The sequence below is a fragment of the Rhinopithecus roxellana genome, chromosome 3 (genome assembly GCF_007565055.1).
Source record: "Rhinopithecus roxellana isolate Shanxi Qingling chromosome 3, ASM756505v1, whole genome shotgun sequence".
Taxonomy (NCBI): domain Eukaryota; kingdom Metazoa; phylum Chordata; class Mammalia; order Primates; family Cercopithecidae; genus Rhinopithecus; species Rhinopithecus roxellana.
This window is the reverse complement of record NC_044551.1, coordinates 168028856-168045366: the sequence shown is the minus strand read 5'-3', so window position 1 is coordinate 168045366 and position 16511 is coordinate 168028856. Positions and strand designations below refer to the sequence as shown.

At 44.1% G+C, this 16511-nt stretch overlaps 1 protein-coding gene across 2 annotated transcripts; it reads left to right on the top strand.

The window, feature by feature from the left end:
• The first annotated feature begins 791 nt into the window (after positions 1 to 791).
• Positions 792 to 10279, top strand: BOD1 (biorientation of chromosomes in cell division 1). 2 transcript variants are annotated; one of them, XM_010373337.2, is made up of 4 exons: positions 796 to 1269; positions 4186 to 4310; positions 8002 to 8198; positions 9135 to 10279. In XM_010373337.2, the coding sequence occupies exons 1-3, from the start codon at positions 1033 to 1035 to the stop codon at positions 8195 to 8197; spliced, it is 558 nt and encodes a 185-aa protein (XP_010371639.1). In that variant the 5' UTR covers positions 796 to 1032; the 3' UTR covers position 8198; positions 9135 to 10279. The 2 variants fall into 2 exon arrangements, with proteins under 2 accessions (XP_010371641.1, XP_010371639.1); XM_010373339.2 differs by lacking the exon at positions 8002 to 8198 and having other exon boundaries at positions 792 to 1269.
• The last annotated feature ends 6232 nt before the right edge of the window (positions 10280 to 16511 follow it).

Sequence of the window (16511 nt, the reverse complement as noted above, 5' to 3'; positions counted from 1 at the left end):
TCTAGTTATGTGACTAGGTTAACAAACTTTCTTCTGCCTCCATTTCTACGTCTGTAAATAGCAATAGTGGTAGTATGTGCCTGCTTTTTAGATTATTGTGAAGCAGTGCGTGTAAAGTGCCTAGTATCACGCCTGGTACTTTTTAATTATTCAATATTGGCTTATTATTGACAATATTTAATATTTGGGAGAAAATCCGCACACATATAAGAGAGACTTAACGAAAACTTTTATTTTCTTCTTCACACTTTTCCGTTATTTTCCTATTTTCTAAAATGAGTATGCATTGCTATTAAAACCAAAAGGAGGGAACCCCACAAATTTCTGAACAATAGAAGTTTGACTTTCTACTTTTCCGGAATTTCCCGGTACATGTTGTTCAAGGAGGACATGGGGGTGCATGCTAAAAGCACGGATTGCTAGGTCTCGACCCGTAAATACTGGGTCAAAATCTTTAAGAAATAATTCTGGTAATCTATACTTTTTAATCAGCTCCACAGATGACTGTTAGAATCAGGCACTGCTGGGACGTGTTGATTGAATGGGAAATCAGCACAGAGTGGGCGGGGAAGGCCAGGCGGGTTGCAGCGATCACGAGGCCTGCGCCTACAATTCCCATATTGCCCCGCGAAATCGCGACGAGCAAGCCGGAGCCCTGCCGGGAGTTGTAGTTTCCCTCGCTAGGCCGCTGCCTATAAAGAACGCTGGAGATGGCTACAGAAAACTTCCCGCCCCACAATGCAAAGGCCAACGGCGACGCCATCTGGGGCGCGCCTGGAATCGAGCCGGCAGTGTCTGCCGCGTCTACCACAACCTCTGCTGTCTCAGAGCTGGCCTTCGCCGCCACCGCCCCCACCACCGCCCCCGCCGCCATCGCCACCGCCACCGCCGCCACCACCACCGTCACCTCCGCCGCTGCCTCCTTGGGGCCGTCCTTCTTCACCGCCCCCTTCGCCACCTCTACACGTTCAAGGCCTTCTGTCCTGGAGAAGAAGCTATAGTCGGTCTCCCTTGTGGGCCCGGGGCACAGCCATGGCGGACGGCGGCGGCGGCGGGGGAACGGGCGCGGTGGGCGGTGGCGGAGCGGGCCAGGCCTCTGCCGGGGCAGCGACTGGCGCTACTGGGGCCAGCGGGGGCGGTGGCCCCATCAACCCGGCCTCGCTGCCTCCCGGCGACCCGCAGCTCATCGCTCTCATCGTGGAGCAGCTCAAGAGCCGGGGCCTTTTTGACAGCTTCCGCCGGGACTGCCTGGCCGACGTGGACACCAAGGTAGCTGCGGCCGCCTGGGCGTGGGGGAGCGGGGCTGCACGTGAGGCCGCTGGGTTGCAGCTTTGATTTTCAAAAGCCGAGAGCAAAACAAAAGATAGCTTAAAAATCTAAGCAGTGAAGTCTTACACCGCTTGGGGCAGTACGGAGAGCTTTCAGAGCGATGCACGCGTGGGTTCCCGCCTGGTCATTTAGTAGCTGTGATTTTACCCAGTCGCTTCTCCGAACTTGGGGTTTCGATGTGGATTTTAGAGCCTAGACCCTGTCATTCCCAAGATGGAACTCTTCTAAGGCCCTTAGTAACAAACTTCGAAACCAAGTAGTTAAGCAAGCGTGCTTTAGAATTTTCACCTGTTCCGTACTCACCACTGAGAAGCTGGCATTAAACACAATGATTTGAACACAGTCTTCACCATTTTATAACTGTTTATTCCTTTCTCTAGCTCAGTGTTTTGCAGACTTTAGTACGGCGTTGAATTAAGATAAATTGTAGAAACAGCACCCTTATTTTGATTAAAGGAGATTTGTTGCCTAGTTTACATCCTAATGCCATAGGTCAGTCCCACCGATAAAACACTATTTCACTTTACCTACTTGTCAAAGTGGTTTGGATTCAGTGAAATAATGGGTGTTAAGTATCAGACATACAGTAGTTGCTGGAATGGTCGTTTTCTTCCTTTTCAAAACTTGCCTAACCACGACTATGGTTGTAAGTTAGGAGACTCTTGTGACTGGACTCCTACAGGGTAGTGATTTCTCCTACCAAAGCCTGTTATGGAAACGTTTTGCTTACCTCACAGCAAGATTGTGAGCTTAGAATTAGACCTTAAGATAGGGAAAAACCCTAGTCTGTTTATTTGTTGAACGTTTATTGGCCTCTAGTTGCCAAGCTGTGTGATTACAGGAATAAGTCACTACCCCATCCTCAAAACTTATAGTCTAGGATAGAAAACTGACCTGTAAACCAGGTGGTAAATACGAATGTAGAGAAAGAAAGTGGTATACACTGTTACTTCTCCAAGATGAAAATCCCAGCTAGAAGTGCTGTCCTTGAAACAAAGTAATTTAATCCATATACATCCCAGATATGTATTGACAGAGCTTTCACCTTTCCTAGGACAAATTCTCCATTCATATTTCTTATATTCCGTTAGGTTTTGTGTGTGATTTTAAAACAAAAACGACTACAGTAGCCCGCCCCATCCAAGGTTTTGCTTTCTGCGGTTTCATTTACCCAATTGTTGCGGTATGGGAGTACTTGTGTTCAGGTAACCCTTATTTTACGTCATAATGGCCCTCAAAGAAATTCATGCGTAGTGTATATAGGGTTCAGTACTACCTGAGGTTTCAGGCACCCACTGGGGGTCTTGGAACGGATCCCCTGAGGGGAAGGGGACTACTGTCTTGAGCGGCTGTTGAGGGAGAGTGGTTGGAACCTTCCCATGTACAGCTCCTTAGCTGTTCCTTCTATTATAGGTTGTTTTAATTCTTGAAGATGATGTTTTTTCAGGCATATGTTATCTGAGACCTTCGTTGCTTTAGCCCAATGGTTCTCAAAGTGTGGTGCTTGGATTAACACCAGCATCACCTGAGAACTTGTTAGAAATGCACATATTAGGCCCCACCCAGACTGCTGAAGTAATTAGGGGAAATTGAACAGATGTCTGTAATTTACTTTGCAGTGCATCCAAAAACAAATAGAACTGATAAGTGAACAGGTGGAGGGGTTGGTAGTACAGTAAAACGTTGAGTGGGCTCATGAGTTCCTTTGACTTCTTGAACTGAGATTATTCTGTATCGCAGGGGTTTGTTACATGTTTTGGTGGTGATGTTCACTGTCCTTTGTCCTTTTTCAGTAAACAGTTTGTATCATCTCAAACCAGGTGAGTTCTTTTGAGTAGAAGGTGTGGTATCAGGATTTATGCTTACAAGGGACAAAAATAATCCTAACTGCTTTATGCAAAGGGGAGAATCTATTGCCTCATGGAATCCAAGGAAGGATTGAATGAACAAACTCTTCCAGAGGGTAGGCATGCATTTGGAACCAGATATTCCCCACTCCTTCTATGTCTTTCATCTCTGTTGATACCTGTTTTACTGTTGCTTCAGAGTGGAGTCATCCATTTGGTTACTAGCATCTCTTGATTACATTTTACAGCTTCTTCCTCTCGAGAGACTGTCAGCTCCAATTTGGGAAATCCCAGGGAATGTCTGCATTGTCTTAGCATGGCTCAGGCACCCACTCCTGTGGCACCCTCTGCCCTACCCTCGTGAAAAGAGGAAGACAGTTACTAGAAAGAAGGCGTTGCTAGGCAGATAGCACATGGTATCTGTGAATTTTACTCCTCTGCCCCCATTTCCTTGCCTTTCTCTTTTCCAGGTTTAGTGGAGTCTTTGAGTTTGCTTTCTCAGCCTTTCGGAAGAGGCCAGACATGGAATTGAGGCCTGCTGGTTCCTTTATCAACTTCATTTCCCTGTTAGCAAACTTTGCCACAGTAATGCTGCATAGCAAACTGAATCTCAGCAGCTTATAATCAGCACGGTTCACATGTTCACGGGGCAGCCGGTCGGCCAAAGTTCAGCTGAGTTAGAAAGGCTTCAGCTGGTGGCTTGGCTGCAGGCTGCCCAGGTGTGGGTCCAGGCTGTGGGTTGATGTCAGGCCTGCTGCATGTAGAGTTACTTAAAGGTAAATGGAATAATATAAGTAAAGCCCACCTGGCATTGTGCCCACCCACCATCAAGTGAGCACTTGTGTTAACCATTAATTCCTGACTGCCACACTGCATGGTAATCTTCATGCACAATGGAAGTGTATTTAGGCTTGATAACGTTTCTGTGAAAAGCAATGTTCTGAGAGACTAAGTTCAAAACTTTGGTGCATGTAACTTCTGACCTTGCCTCCTCTTTTTAACATTTTAGCCAGCTTACCAAAACCTGAGGCAGAAAGTGGATAATTTTGTGTCAACACATCTGGACAAGCAGGAATGGAATCCTACAATGAACAAAAACCAATTGCGAAATGGTCTGAGGCAGAGTGTGGTTCAGTAAGTAAGCAGAATTTAAAGCTTTTGAAAAGGCAGTAATCACAAGTGTGATGCACAAGAAGGTTGAGGTCTCTGTTTAGTCAAGGTTGATGGAACTTTATATCAAGTATCACTTAGGAGTTGCAGCAGTCTGCTCCTTTATTACAGTTAAGGTTAAAGTAAGCAAAGTACTCAATTGAAATTCCAGTTTCTGCAGCCTGTGAAGGCCTCTTGTGTGCCTCTCTGCTGGGTGCATCAAAAGACATTCCAAATTATGAGACATATTCCCTGCTCTTTGAAGTTTCAGTGTCGTCCAAACATATATGTGAGTTTTATACCAAGATATCAGGGTTTGGATCTTGGGCAAGAGGAACTGGATCTTTATTCTCACAGGTGAATGTAAGTTAAATTCTTTGAGTCCACCAGGGCTGCCACCTCTAAAGTGTAATGGTGGCAGCTTTCAGGAAGGCATAGTCTTAATAAAGTATTGTACTTCACAGTAACAAACTGAACCTTAGTTAATGAAGATGCTATTGATAGCTTATCTGAGTGACTTTTCACTGTCACTGGGCACAAAAGTGGAGGAGGGTCATGGAATCGGGTCATAACATTCATGAGCTAACAGTTACAGAAATGGAAGAACACATTAGTGATTGCCTGGGGTTAGGGATGGGAGGAGGGGGCGAGTGTGACTTGAAAGTGGTAGCATGAGGGGAACTTGCGATCTGAGTTGTGCTGTGCTTATGTGCAGCAACTCGTAAAGTTGCATGGAGCTACACACACAAGTAAGTGCAAGTGTAACTGAAGTCTAAAGGTCTGGATTGGACCAGTGTCATTTTCCTGGTTTTGATATTGCACTGTAGTTATGCAAGGCGCTAACATTAGAGCTGGCTGGGTGAAGGGTGCATGTGGAACTCCCTGGACACTTCACAACTTCTGTGAATCTGCAGTGATTTTTAGATTTTTAAAGTTTTTAAGTGTTTTACTAACAGGCTAGTACTTCCAATATGGCTGAATGCTGGGAAGAAGCCTGATAGCAGAAGATGCCCAGTGCCTTGTCATTCTGGGGTCAGTACCGAGTGCCTTTCCCTTTCTGCAGAGAGCAGACTGGTGGCACCAGACTCTTTCAGAAAGAAGGGGACAGTAGCTGCCCCTTACTGAGCAACTCTTTATTACATGTCTGGCACTGGTCTTTACATATATCACTCATCCTCACAAAAAACCTGTTTCACAGCTGAAGTCACTTGTATTTACCCTATCTTGAGTAAATCAAAACACTGAACATTTTGAAATACTTGGAAAGTTGCCTGTAAATGTATGAAGGCTGTTAACGTTGCTGTTGATTTCCATAATGAGCATGGATGTCATTCTAGAGGGATGCATGTGGCACTTTTTGCATTTCTTTAGTAGGAATTGTAATACCGAAAAGTGCACAGAAATACAGCAAAACAGATAATGGGAACATCCCTTGATCACCCAGGATGAGAAATGGACTCATACCCTCCCAAAATAGCCTAGCCCCAGACATACCTTCCTCCTTTCAGAAGTTTGCCGTATTCCTGACTTTTATGCTAATCATTTCTTCTCTTCATAGCTTTTACCACCTCTGTGAAGATTTTTTTTTTTTCCTGCTTTTTGATTTGACTTCGAATGTGTTTAACCTGAAAACACGAACTTGGCTTTAATACTGGGACATTGCTCCACAATTCTTGCTAGCATTTTGAATTTGAGGCAAAATCTACTGGAGTTTTGAAACGCAGACTTTCTGCTTGCCCCCGGGTGCTCTTCCCATATGGCCACTGCAGACCTTCAGAGCATTGGCTCACTGGCCTGGCTGTTCTGGCCCAGATGCTGTAACCCAGTGCCACAGCCTAGAGGGCTTAACAGGAAATTAGCCTGTACTATTGAACTGAATTATGACGAATAACTCTTTTAACTATACAATATTTGTTCATTCCATCTTCTCTGTTAGGCTCCTGACAAGATTTTATGTTTTCCTCAAACGCTAAGAATCTCCAGGGAAGTAAGCTGCATTCCCTTGGTACTTGGTTTCCCCTGATCGGGGGTTTTGGTCAGTTGGGGATGCTTTAACAAAGCGCCGTAGACTAGGTGGCTTGTAAACAATGGAAATGTACTTCTTACCATTCTGGAGGCTACAAGTCCAAGACCAAGATGGCAGCATGGTCAGGTTCAGGGGAAGGCCTTCTTCCAGGCAGCAGACTGCCTACTACTTCTTGTTCTTATGTGGTGTAAAGAGAGCTAGCTAACTTCTGGGGTCCCTTTTGTAAGGGCATAAATTGCATTCATGGAGGCTCTGTCCTCATGACCCATTCTCCTCCCAAAGGCCCTACCTCCAAATGCCATCACATTAAGGATTAGATTTCAACATAGGAAGTTTGGGGGACACAGGCATTTAGTTCATAATATCAAGCTTTTACATCTAGTAAAGACCCCTGTGAATCTGACTCAGGAAGTGATTTGGTAAAGTTGGAAAGGTATTGGCTTGTGACTGAGGAGAGGCGGCTTTGCTTTATAACTGACCCGTAGCCTGATGCTAAGTTTGCTGTATTTAACGATGCTCATCACTAAGGGCAGATACTGTCTAATGCCTGGTCTACCTGAAAATGTGCCCTTCAGTGCTGTAATGGTGGTGTATTTACATCTAGGCTTCCTGTCGATGAGCTGTTAGTTACCATTGAATCCGGGAAGCACTTTACACACTAATCATCTTTCCCAGTTTAGGGCCTGTTTCTCGTCTTTGTCATGATGTACATTTACTCATGTCTTTCCTTTGCTGTGCCCTGACAGACCATTTGCCAGTTGCTGCCTGGCCTGTTTTTGCCCAAGGGCTTAAATGGCTTCCGAAGTCTCAAGTCTATGGGAAAATAAGTAAAACCTGCCCACATGCTTGTGATGGTATTGGAATATTTCAATCCTTTGAGAACACTTCACTTTGAACCTTATGGGTTGTTTTCTAGACTGTCCAAATATGATTTGTTTCCTCTCACCATCATTTCCATTACCCTGTCCCAAGTGTTTGAATATAGACATTGATATGCTCTGATTTTTGCTCTACTTCAGAAAGGATTGGGGATGTAATTTAGCCCTCTAGAGCTGGGAACTAATATGTTTCTTGTCTATTTCTTGTTTGCCTCCAAGTTGCTTATTATGTGTTACAGGTAGCAGCCACAGCTGAAGGCCATGGTGAGTTGCTGGTGATGTAAATACTCCCAGCCCTGACTGATCTGCCTTGTTTAAGATGTGAGGATTAGTAAACAGGTTGCTGCTGGAGCTTCTGCTTAGGCTATCAAGAGGATAAATGTTGAAGGAAATGGAGTGAAATTCAGGGCTTACTGGCTTTGGCAGTACAAGGAAGCTTTTCAGTGCCACACGTGTCAGATTATTTCTTGCCATGCTGTCATTTGTTTGTTGTTTGGGGGCAGCCCCCTTAGTTTTGTTTTCCTCCTTTGTACAAATTTGGGTGATTGTGGATAAGATTGTGCAGTAGGAGTAACAGCTGCTGGTTGAGAATTGCCCCTCGAAAGTGAAAATAGCTTGAGCTGTATGTGGTAAGTGGATTGACCTCTAAACTCCCTAGAAGGGCTGTAGCTTTGAAGGTGGACATTTATTGGGCTCCCACATGACACTTACTGGGGCTAAAGATGAATCCCGAAGGAACTAAATAACAGAATGATCTGTTTGTCTCCACAAGGTCAGGGATGTTGGAAGCTGGAGTAGACAGGATTATTTCTCAGGTGGTGGATCCAAAACTTAACCACATCTTCAGGCCACAAATAGAACGAGCAATTCATGAGTTCCTGGCGGCCCAGAAAAAAGCAGCTGTGCCAGCACCCCCTCCAGAGCCTGAAGGCCAGGACCCTCCAGCTCCATCTCAGGACACTTCCTAAGGTCCAGTATCCTATCTTCTGTCCAGGAGCATGCATCTCTGGCTTGTAGATATGTAAAATGGATAGGAATGGGGTAGGCCATAATTGAGGATCATTCAGAAAGTATTTACTGCAGATGGACTTCACCTACTGTTATAAGTCATTTTTTACTGAGAACTAATCAGAAATTAGACTGATTTTCTGTTCCACCAGAGCTAAACATGTAAGCTATGAATAGATGCTTCATTAGAAATCAACTGGGATGATTGGTGTGCGTGCATAAGGGAGATTCAAATGAGAGTCTTATTTTGCTGAAATGTTTAAATGAGTCTCTCCCCTGGACATGAGTTAACTTGGGCTTGCGATTTTATTTAAAATCAAGCAGTGCCTTCTGAAGTGGTATCCTAAATGGGATTCAGAGTCCGCTTTGAGTGCGACTCAATTTCTGTGAATTTAGAAGGAATTTGTTTACCACTATCGATTACCATGGGATTCTTCTGTTAGGAACACTCCCCCTTTTAAAATTAAATTTGGAATTAAATGCAATTTTTAAAAAGCTCTAGATGTACAAAAGAATGCTTTTTGCAGGTTTTGGGAGACATTAGTATGAGCAGTGATGAAGTTAGCAGTGGACTCTTAGCCATTGTTGGTGACCATCGGGGTGTATTTTATCCCTTCATTCTGATGTTGGTGTTCTGTTTTTAAGATTCTCTGGGATGCCTATTCTTAATCAGTAAGTGAGGTGAATTGACTAGGGCATTTTGAGCGTCAGTGATGAACAACGCAAGAGCATTGGGATAGTCTTTGTGCCTCTATCGAGAGAAGCCCTTGAGTCCTATATGGAGTGTAAAACATTCATTTTAAGTCTTTTTAATTGTAAATTTCTTTAGGAACATAAAAGTGAATATAGTCTCTTATCAATAAATAACATTTGGATATGATTATCTTTCCTTTTTAGAATATACCTGACACCTTTTGAAAGCTAATTTCTGGTGAAGAAGTGGATTGGGTTATGTAAGAATGCAACTTGAGACCGAAGATAGGCCAAGGTCGTCACTGATCTCAAGATTTCAACCCTGACTACGGGCAGTGACCAGATTGAAAGGGGAGCAAGTTCGGCAGTGGGAAAGTTGACCATGTCGCCCCTGCATTGTGCTGCCATTTGGCCAGCCTGTCCAAGGGCATGACACCAAGTAGACACTACAGAGAGAAACACTACAGCGACCCAGGGTTGTCGTGAAACAGACTTTCATACTTGAACATGGAGACTGCGCGTGGACTTTAGGGTTTGTGTGGTGGAGTAAACGGAAGCTACAGCGAGAACATAGCCAGTCCCAAAGACAATTTCAGAGAACAATGACAGTAAAGTTTAGCTGGGAGTTATCTTTGACAGTGTTTATTTGATACTGTGTCTCAGAGTTTGCGAACCAGATGGTACAAGTCATTAGCATCAGATAGCTTTAAAGTTGTGACCTTCTTGTACATGAATCTTCTAGCCAGTTTCCTTTCCTTTGTAATAGGTAATGAGACATGAAATCCTAGAATGTGTGAGAAGTTCAGACGTTAGGCATAAGGAAACTCGTTTGCAGGCTGTCTGTCCAGGGCTGCTTCCTGTCCTGGAGGGGCCAGTGAGTCTTAGGTATGTTTATTTTATCCTCACATTTGTGTTTTTTTAAGAAGTGAATGGTCAATAAATGGCTTATCTTTCATAATAAAATCATTTGATACTCTTACTTCAAAGCTTCAGCTGAAGCTTAGACCTCAGGTCTGTGAAGGGCAACCTTTGTGCTCTGCCTCTGTGCCATTTCTGTGCACCACACATGATCTTCTGGCAGTGAACATTGGTACATAGAACTATGAAACTAGTAGGTGTGGCTAGAAGTGGGCTGCTTCTCTCCTTCCTGAGCCATTACTGACACTAGTCTTTAGTTGAGGTAGTCCATGGTGTGTGTGTCAGTGTTTGTCAACCTTGAGTGTGCAGAAGGAGCACCTGGGGATTTGGGGAAAATGCATTTTCCGATTAAGACATTCTGGGGTGGGACTTAGGAGTGTTTCTGACAAGCTGCCAGGTGATGCTGATGCTGCCAGGCCTCTGAACATACTGTGTGTAATAAGCCTTGGATAATATATCCAAGATTATGTCAAACTAAGAGTCTGTGGTTCTTGGTTGAGTCTACTACTGCATATTACTGCTAATCTGATCAAAATTTTAACCAATTCAGTTGGTTCCCTGTTAAGACAAAGGCTCCACTTCCACCTTTACCATGAATACCCCTATATTAGGACTGTAGTGCCATATTCAGCAAGATGTTTGGTAGCATGTGCCCTCATTTTAAAGCAAACTGGCCACACGTTTAAGGCAGGTGCAAGTTATATCTGAAGTCTGGTCTGCTCCCACCTGGTAGGTGCAGTTCCATTTCAAGCTGCCTTACAGTTGCAGGAGTCAACAAAGTTCTTAACCCCAGAGAATGGGCTCTCCAGTCCTCTCTACTACGAGGCAGACACGGAGTGGCCAGAATTACCAGTCCTGTGCTGGCAGAAAAGCTGCTCAAACTACCTGGAGTGCCCTTTCAGGACCGCATAGCTTTAATGCGAAGTTCTTCTCTGTGAGGCATTCTTCTGGGAGGGAGATCTCCACGCAGCTACTTTGTGTTGACCCTCCCAACATCTTGCCTATCCCGCACTGACCTCAACTAGCAACAAAAAGGGCAAAAGCCCAGAGAAAGCTTCACATTTTCTGCCCCCAAATGCTCAATTAACTGCATTTTATATATGTTTTTGGAAGACAGTTTTTGGTTCATCTCAGTTCTCTTACTTTGCTTTTTCTATTACTGGAGATGGCTGGGCCAGTTGATGAGAAACACCCTAATTTTCACAGAATGTTAAATGTGCCAAATACCAAAGAGTTTCTATTGTTTTTTTGTTTTAAGTCATTGTGTTATATCTACCAAGAGTCACCTAGATTAGACATTATTTCATTTGAAAAAAAATGGAGCAGAACATGAGATTATAGAAGTAACTGGGCACATCATTACTGTTGGGATAGACGATGGACTTTTTGGCTCTTAGCAACACTGAAAGGGAAGATGTGCCTAGATTGTTTTGGGTAACCATATTCAGATTGGCATACACAAGAAGGTGAGTCAAGACAACAGCACTAGAAGGGTTGGGGGAAAGAAAGCCAGCCTCTTCCTTAGGAACTGGTCACCAGGTAAGTGTCTTTGCATCCTCAACTGAGTTATCATGCTTTAATTGGGTTTGTGATGCAGAATCGAGAAAAACTCTGTATGTTCTGAGATCCTGAGGAAGACAAGACCACCAAAAACTTCCACCTCTTAAACACACCCTTGCTTTATTCATTCCTAAACAAGAAATTAGCTGTCACTGACCTCAAGCCAGTTAGGCCTCTCTCTCTAGTTGGAAAAACCACTGCTATTTGCAAAAGCCCAGTAAAACACAGAGCTAATACATGAACAAATATTACCAACACTTGCAAGCCAATTGCAGTCATGAGTATCTTCAGAGCCCCATCATGTAAGGTGGGGGTCAGCTGAGGCAGGAAGACGGGTATCATTTTGAAGCCTAGTTCTTTTGTCTGGGACGGCATCTGTGATTGTTACGGAGATCCTTGCTTCTGGCATGTTTCCAGTTACCAGCTTAGATGTTTGGTATTGCCAACTCACCTCAACCCAGTCCTGATCGTTTTATCGTTTGGCCTTTAGTGAGGTTTGTGGCTTCTGTAGCAAAATTTAAGGAATGGTTTTATCCTGTTTCCATCATTTTGCCTTAGCCTCTATTTACTCATCAGATGGGTGGAGGGTCAAGGTTTCTATGCATTCTGTGTCACCCACTAGCACAGTGAACTGAGTAAGTGCTAACAGATCCATTACAACAGTGGTTCTGAACAGATAATCGCCAACCAGCAGCATCAGCATCACCCTGGGACTTGTTAGAAATGTGGCCCCCACCCCAGACGTGGAGATGTGGAGGGCCCCAGCAAGCCTTCCAGGTGTACACTAAAAATCACGTTTGCTTAAGAAACATTTTAATTCACAGTTGTGTGTGTGTCTAACAGCTCCTGAAGGGCAAGACTAGTATGTCATTTAAAAAATTCTCCCATAGTCCCTTGGAAGTTCCCAGAAGAAGAGGAGAATCAAATATGGGTGCGTACTAGAAGTCTATTTTAGCCTTTCTGACTGCCAAATATATGGTGTATTTTCCCTGCAAAGGTACTCCTGCTCCATGGAAGATCCCAAAGTACCATCTAGTCACTGCGTCCAACCCATGTTTCAGGACATCTCTACAGTGGGGACTAGGCAGCTCCTCTGTTAGACCTAAGAATTAAAACTCAGGTTGTCTGCCCAACATCCCACCTGATAAGCAACAGGAATCATTAGAACAGGGAAGAATGAGAAACCTTGCTGTTCTTGCCCCATAGCAATTCCAGAATCCCAGTGGGCAGCCGCTGTGAGGCCACTTCACCTAGGCTGGCAGATGTTGCTTGTTGAGGACTGGGTTCCATTCTTTAGCAGGGGTCTCCCCATTCCATTGTTCTCTGTGGCCTCTGGCTTCACCCTCTGCTAGGTTCTTTCTTTTTCCATTATCCTCCATTTCCATCCTCCTCTTCGGCCACACCCAGGAGAGACATTCAAGAATCTGTTAGAGGTTGTGTAGCCTTCTCAGTCCTCATCCTCTAGGAGATTGGAGACCCAAGGAACATTTTAAATTTTTTTTTTTTTTTTTTTTTTTTTTTTTTTTGAGACAGAGTCTGGCTCTGTCGCCCAGGCTGGAGTGCAGTGGCCGGATCTCAGCTCACTGCAAGCTCCGCCTCCCGGGTTTACGCCATTCTCCTGCCTCAGCCTCCCGAGTAGCGGGGACTACAGGCGCCCGCCACCTCTCCCGGCTAATTTTTTTGTGTTTTTTAGTAGGAGACGGGGTTTCACTGTGTTAGCCAGGATGGTCTCGATCTCCTGACCTCGTGATCCGCCCGTCTCGGCCTCCCAAAGTGCTGGGATTACAGGCTTGAGCCACCGCGCCCGGTGGAACATTTTAAATTTTGAACAGAGACTTCTGGAACCTGGGCTCGTGAGTTTGTTTTGTTTTTATCAGAATGAGCTTCAAAAATGTAGTAGGAATTTTACCTGATTGATTCCAATCAGCAACATGGGCCAGAAGCCACACTCAATTTTTTGTGACACAGTTCTCAAATCTGCTGTATTTCTTCACTCCCTTACCCTTATGCTTCTCTAGATTTAAACTTTAAATCTAGAGTCTAGATTTACACCTGTGGGGCCTCTGTGCAAAAAAAAAAAAAAAAAAAAAAAAAGCCAGACTTTTTTCCCCTGAGCCATTTTGTCCAGCTGGAAAGTTTGCTTGGGTGCCACCTCCTTAATCATCACACTGAGGCCTTTGTCGTGCCACTATTCTCTGCATTTGTTTCTTGTTGTTTGGAGCCAAGTTAGTTTACTTATTCAGCATTATAGGTTCTCGAATATCTGGACTGTCCCTTAATTTCTGCTGACAAACTGGAAAACTTGTCTGCAGGCTCATTTCTTTCTTGTAAGATCTTTCCAAATACAGTCAACCACCCATACCATTGGCATTCTGCTTTCCACCTTTTCCCTTACAGCCACTGGTTCATTAGGTGTGTAACATGCCCCGAGTTACTGCTGCCCAGTACATACTCCTTCTACTATGTTGGTTTATTTGCATTTTTGCAGTTTGCAACTAAAAAATGTCCTGACCTATTGTCTCATAGCATTTGTTTGATTTACCCATTAGTGATTCTCCAGTTGGTAGATGTTTTCTTCAGCTGACAGATCAGGTTTGTACTTCTGCTGTATTTAAAATTAAACTTTTTACATGTGAATAACTGAAGATGCACATGTAATTTTTAAAAAATAATAGACTGTATAAACATTGATATTTACCCGATTTCCCCAATGGTAATGTTTTGCAAAAAGGTGGTACAATATCACAACCAAGGTTGCTTTATTTAAAAACTAATGGCCTCTGCCTTTATTTCTGGCTATTTGCACATCAAGAAGTCTTTTGTGAGTTTGCCAGTGCTATTATTGAACCTACTTTTGTGTTAAGGTTGGTCAGGAGGTTTTGTTTTGATTTTGTGTGTGTGTGTAATGGTTTGTTCGTGCCATATGTAATATATGGCACAAGTGTGCCAAGCAGTGCACTTTGCCATAGGACTATAGCAGTGGCCAGGACAGACGTGGCCCTTCCCCTAATAGTGGATACATCTCACTGGTTTCTGTGAAGCTAAGGGAAATAGTGTTTGAAGTGTCAAAATGCCACAGAGCAGACAGGAAGATCAAGGGAGAAATTCCTTGAATTTATCAACAAGGGCAAGAGCAGTTTGAATGGAGAGCTGGGGGCTACTGCAAGGTGGCAGTAGGCTGAAGGGTGTGAGAGAGAAGGGGAAAGGGAGGGGTCCCTCTGGCAATTTGATTATTGTGAAAGTTGTCAGAGTCAAAATAGAGTCACTTATGTCAAAAACCCATACACAGCCAGGCGCAGTGGCTCACGCCTGTAACCCCAGCACTTTGGGAGGCCAAGGTGGGTGGATTGCCTGAGCTTGGGAGTTCGAAACCAGCCTAGGCAACATGGCAAAATCCCATCTCTACTAAAAATAAAAAGAATTAGCCAGGCGTGGTGGCAGGCACCTGTGATCCCAGCTACTCGGGAGTCTGAGGCAGGAGAATTACTTGAACCCGGGAGGCAGAGATTGCAGTGAGCCGAGATCGCACCACTATACTCCAGCCTGGGGTGACAGAGTGAGACTCTGTCTCAAAAAAGAAAAAAAAAAAGCCATACACACACGGAGCGGGGGAAGGCCATGAAGGGAGAGGTTCTCATGCAGGAATGCCTGATAACAAAAACTATCACAAGACTGCAAAAACCACAGCTTTGCACAGAGGCCACTGTAACCTTACAACCACACAAATTCTTCTGTGAGGACAAGTGCCCAGCAACCGCCTGTCCAACCTTGGACTGACGCCACCCTTGTTATTGGTCCGTGTTGTTGTAACCAAAGATAATTATCTCAATGATGCAATCCTCTCATTGTTTCTTTAAAAACCTTTTTCTTTACCTGCCCGAATACGCACATAGTTTACTATGGCATGCGTATTCCTGTTACAATGTCCTGCATCATGTGGTTGTTTTTTTTAGATAGACTGTTGTTCAGGTTGACACTATGCATTTATTGAAATAGATAAGCTTGCAGTGGGAACACAGTCAAAGGGTACAAATGGGTTTAGCAGTGAGAAGTTTCCCAACAGTGTCCCTCCAGTCTCTCAGATGCCCTCCCCAGAAGCTGTTACCAGTTCCATCCTTGTCTCCAAAGACATCTTTGATGCCTGTAAATTTTTACATATGCCTTTAGCCGGGCCACACTTCACCTCTCTGTCTCTGGTGGAGGTTCCCAGAGAGGAGAGGATGGCAAGTCCAGACTTTGGGTGGACAGCAGTTCTTAAAAATAGGAAGGGAGGGTACTGGGGAAAGCAACAGCAGCCTTGCAGAGCTATGGAGTCCGTGATGAGCTATGATAGGAAGGGGAGTTCACCCAACGTGAGTGTGTGCCGTGTGCGGTCCGCCCCAGCCCCTGCACTCCAGGGCTGCCTGCATGAATTCTAGCTCTGTACCACAGAGACAGAGCTGTCATCCCCACTGACAAGCACTCGTCAGTGACAAGTATTAAAGCTGAGAGTCCAAGCCAGGTTCACTTCAAAGTGGCTTTGAAAATTGGGGGGTGTTAAAAAATTATACACATCACAAAATTTACCTCAACTATTTTTATCTATATAGTTCAGTGGTATTAAGTACACTCACATTTCTAAGCAACAATTTAACGCCATCCATCTCCAGAACTTTTTATCTTCCCCATCTAAAACTCTGTACCTTTTACACAATAACTTCCCATCCCCTTCTCCCTCCAGCCACTGGCAACGACCACCACTGTGCTTCCTGTTGCTATGAGTTTGATTACTCTAGGCACCTCATATGAAGTGGAATCATACAGTATTTGTCTTTTGTGATTGGCTTGTTGCAGTCAGCAAAATGTCCTCAAGGTTCATCCGTGTTGTGGCAAGTGTCAGAATTTCCTTCCCTTTTAAGGTTGAATATATTCCATTGTATGTATGTATCATATTTTGTAAAGCTAGCTTTTAACCGCAACTCTGATCTAAGATGCCCAACTGTTAGTAGATACTTAATCACTTTTTAAAAGCTTTTTTCTTTGAAATGATTTCAAACCTACAGAAAAGTTGTAATACAAATAAAAATAACTCTTTCCTGAGCCATTTGAAAGCAGTTGCCGACC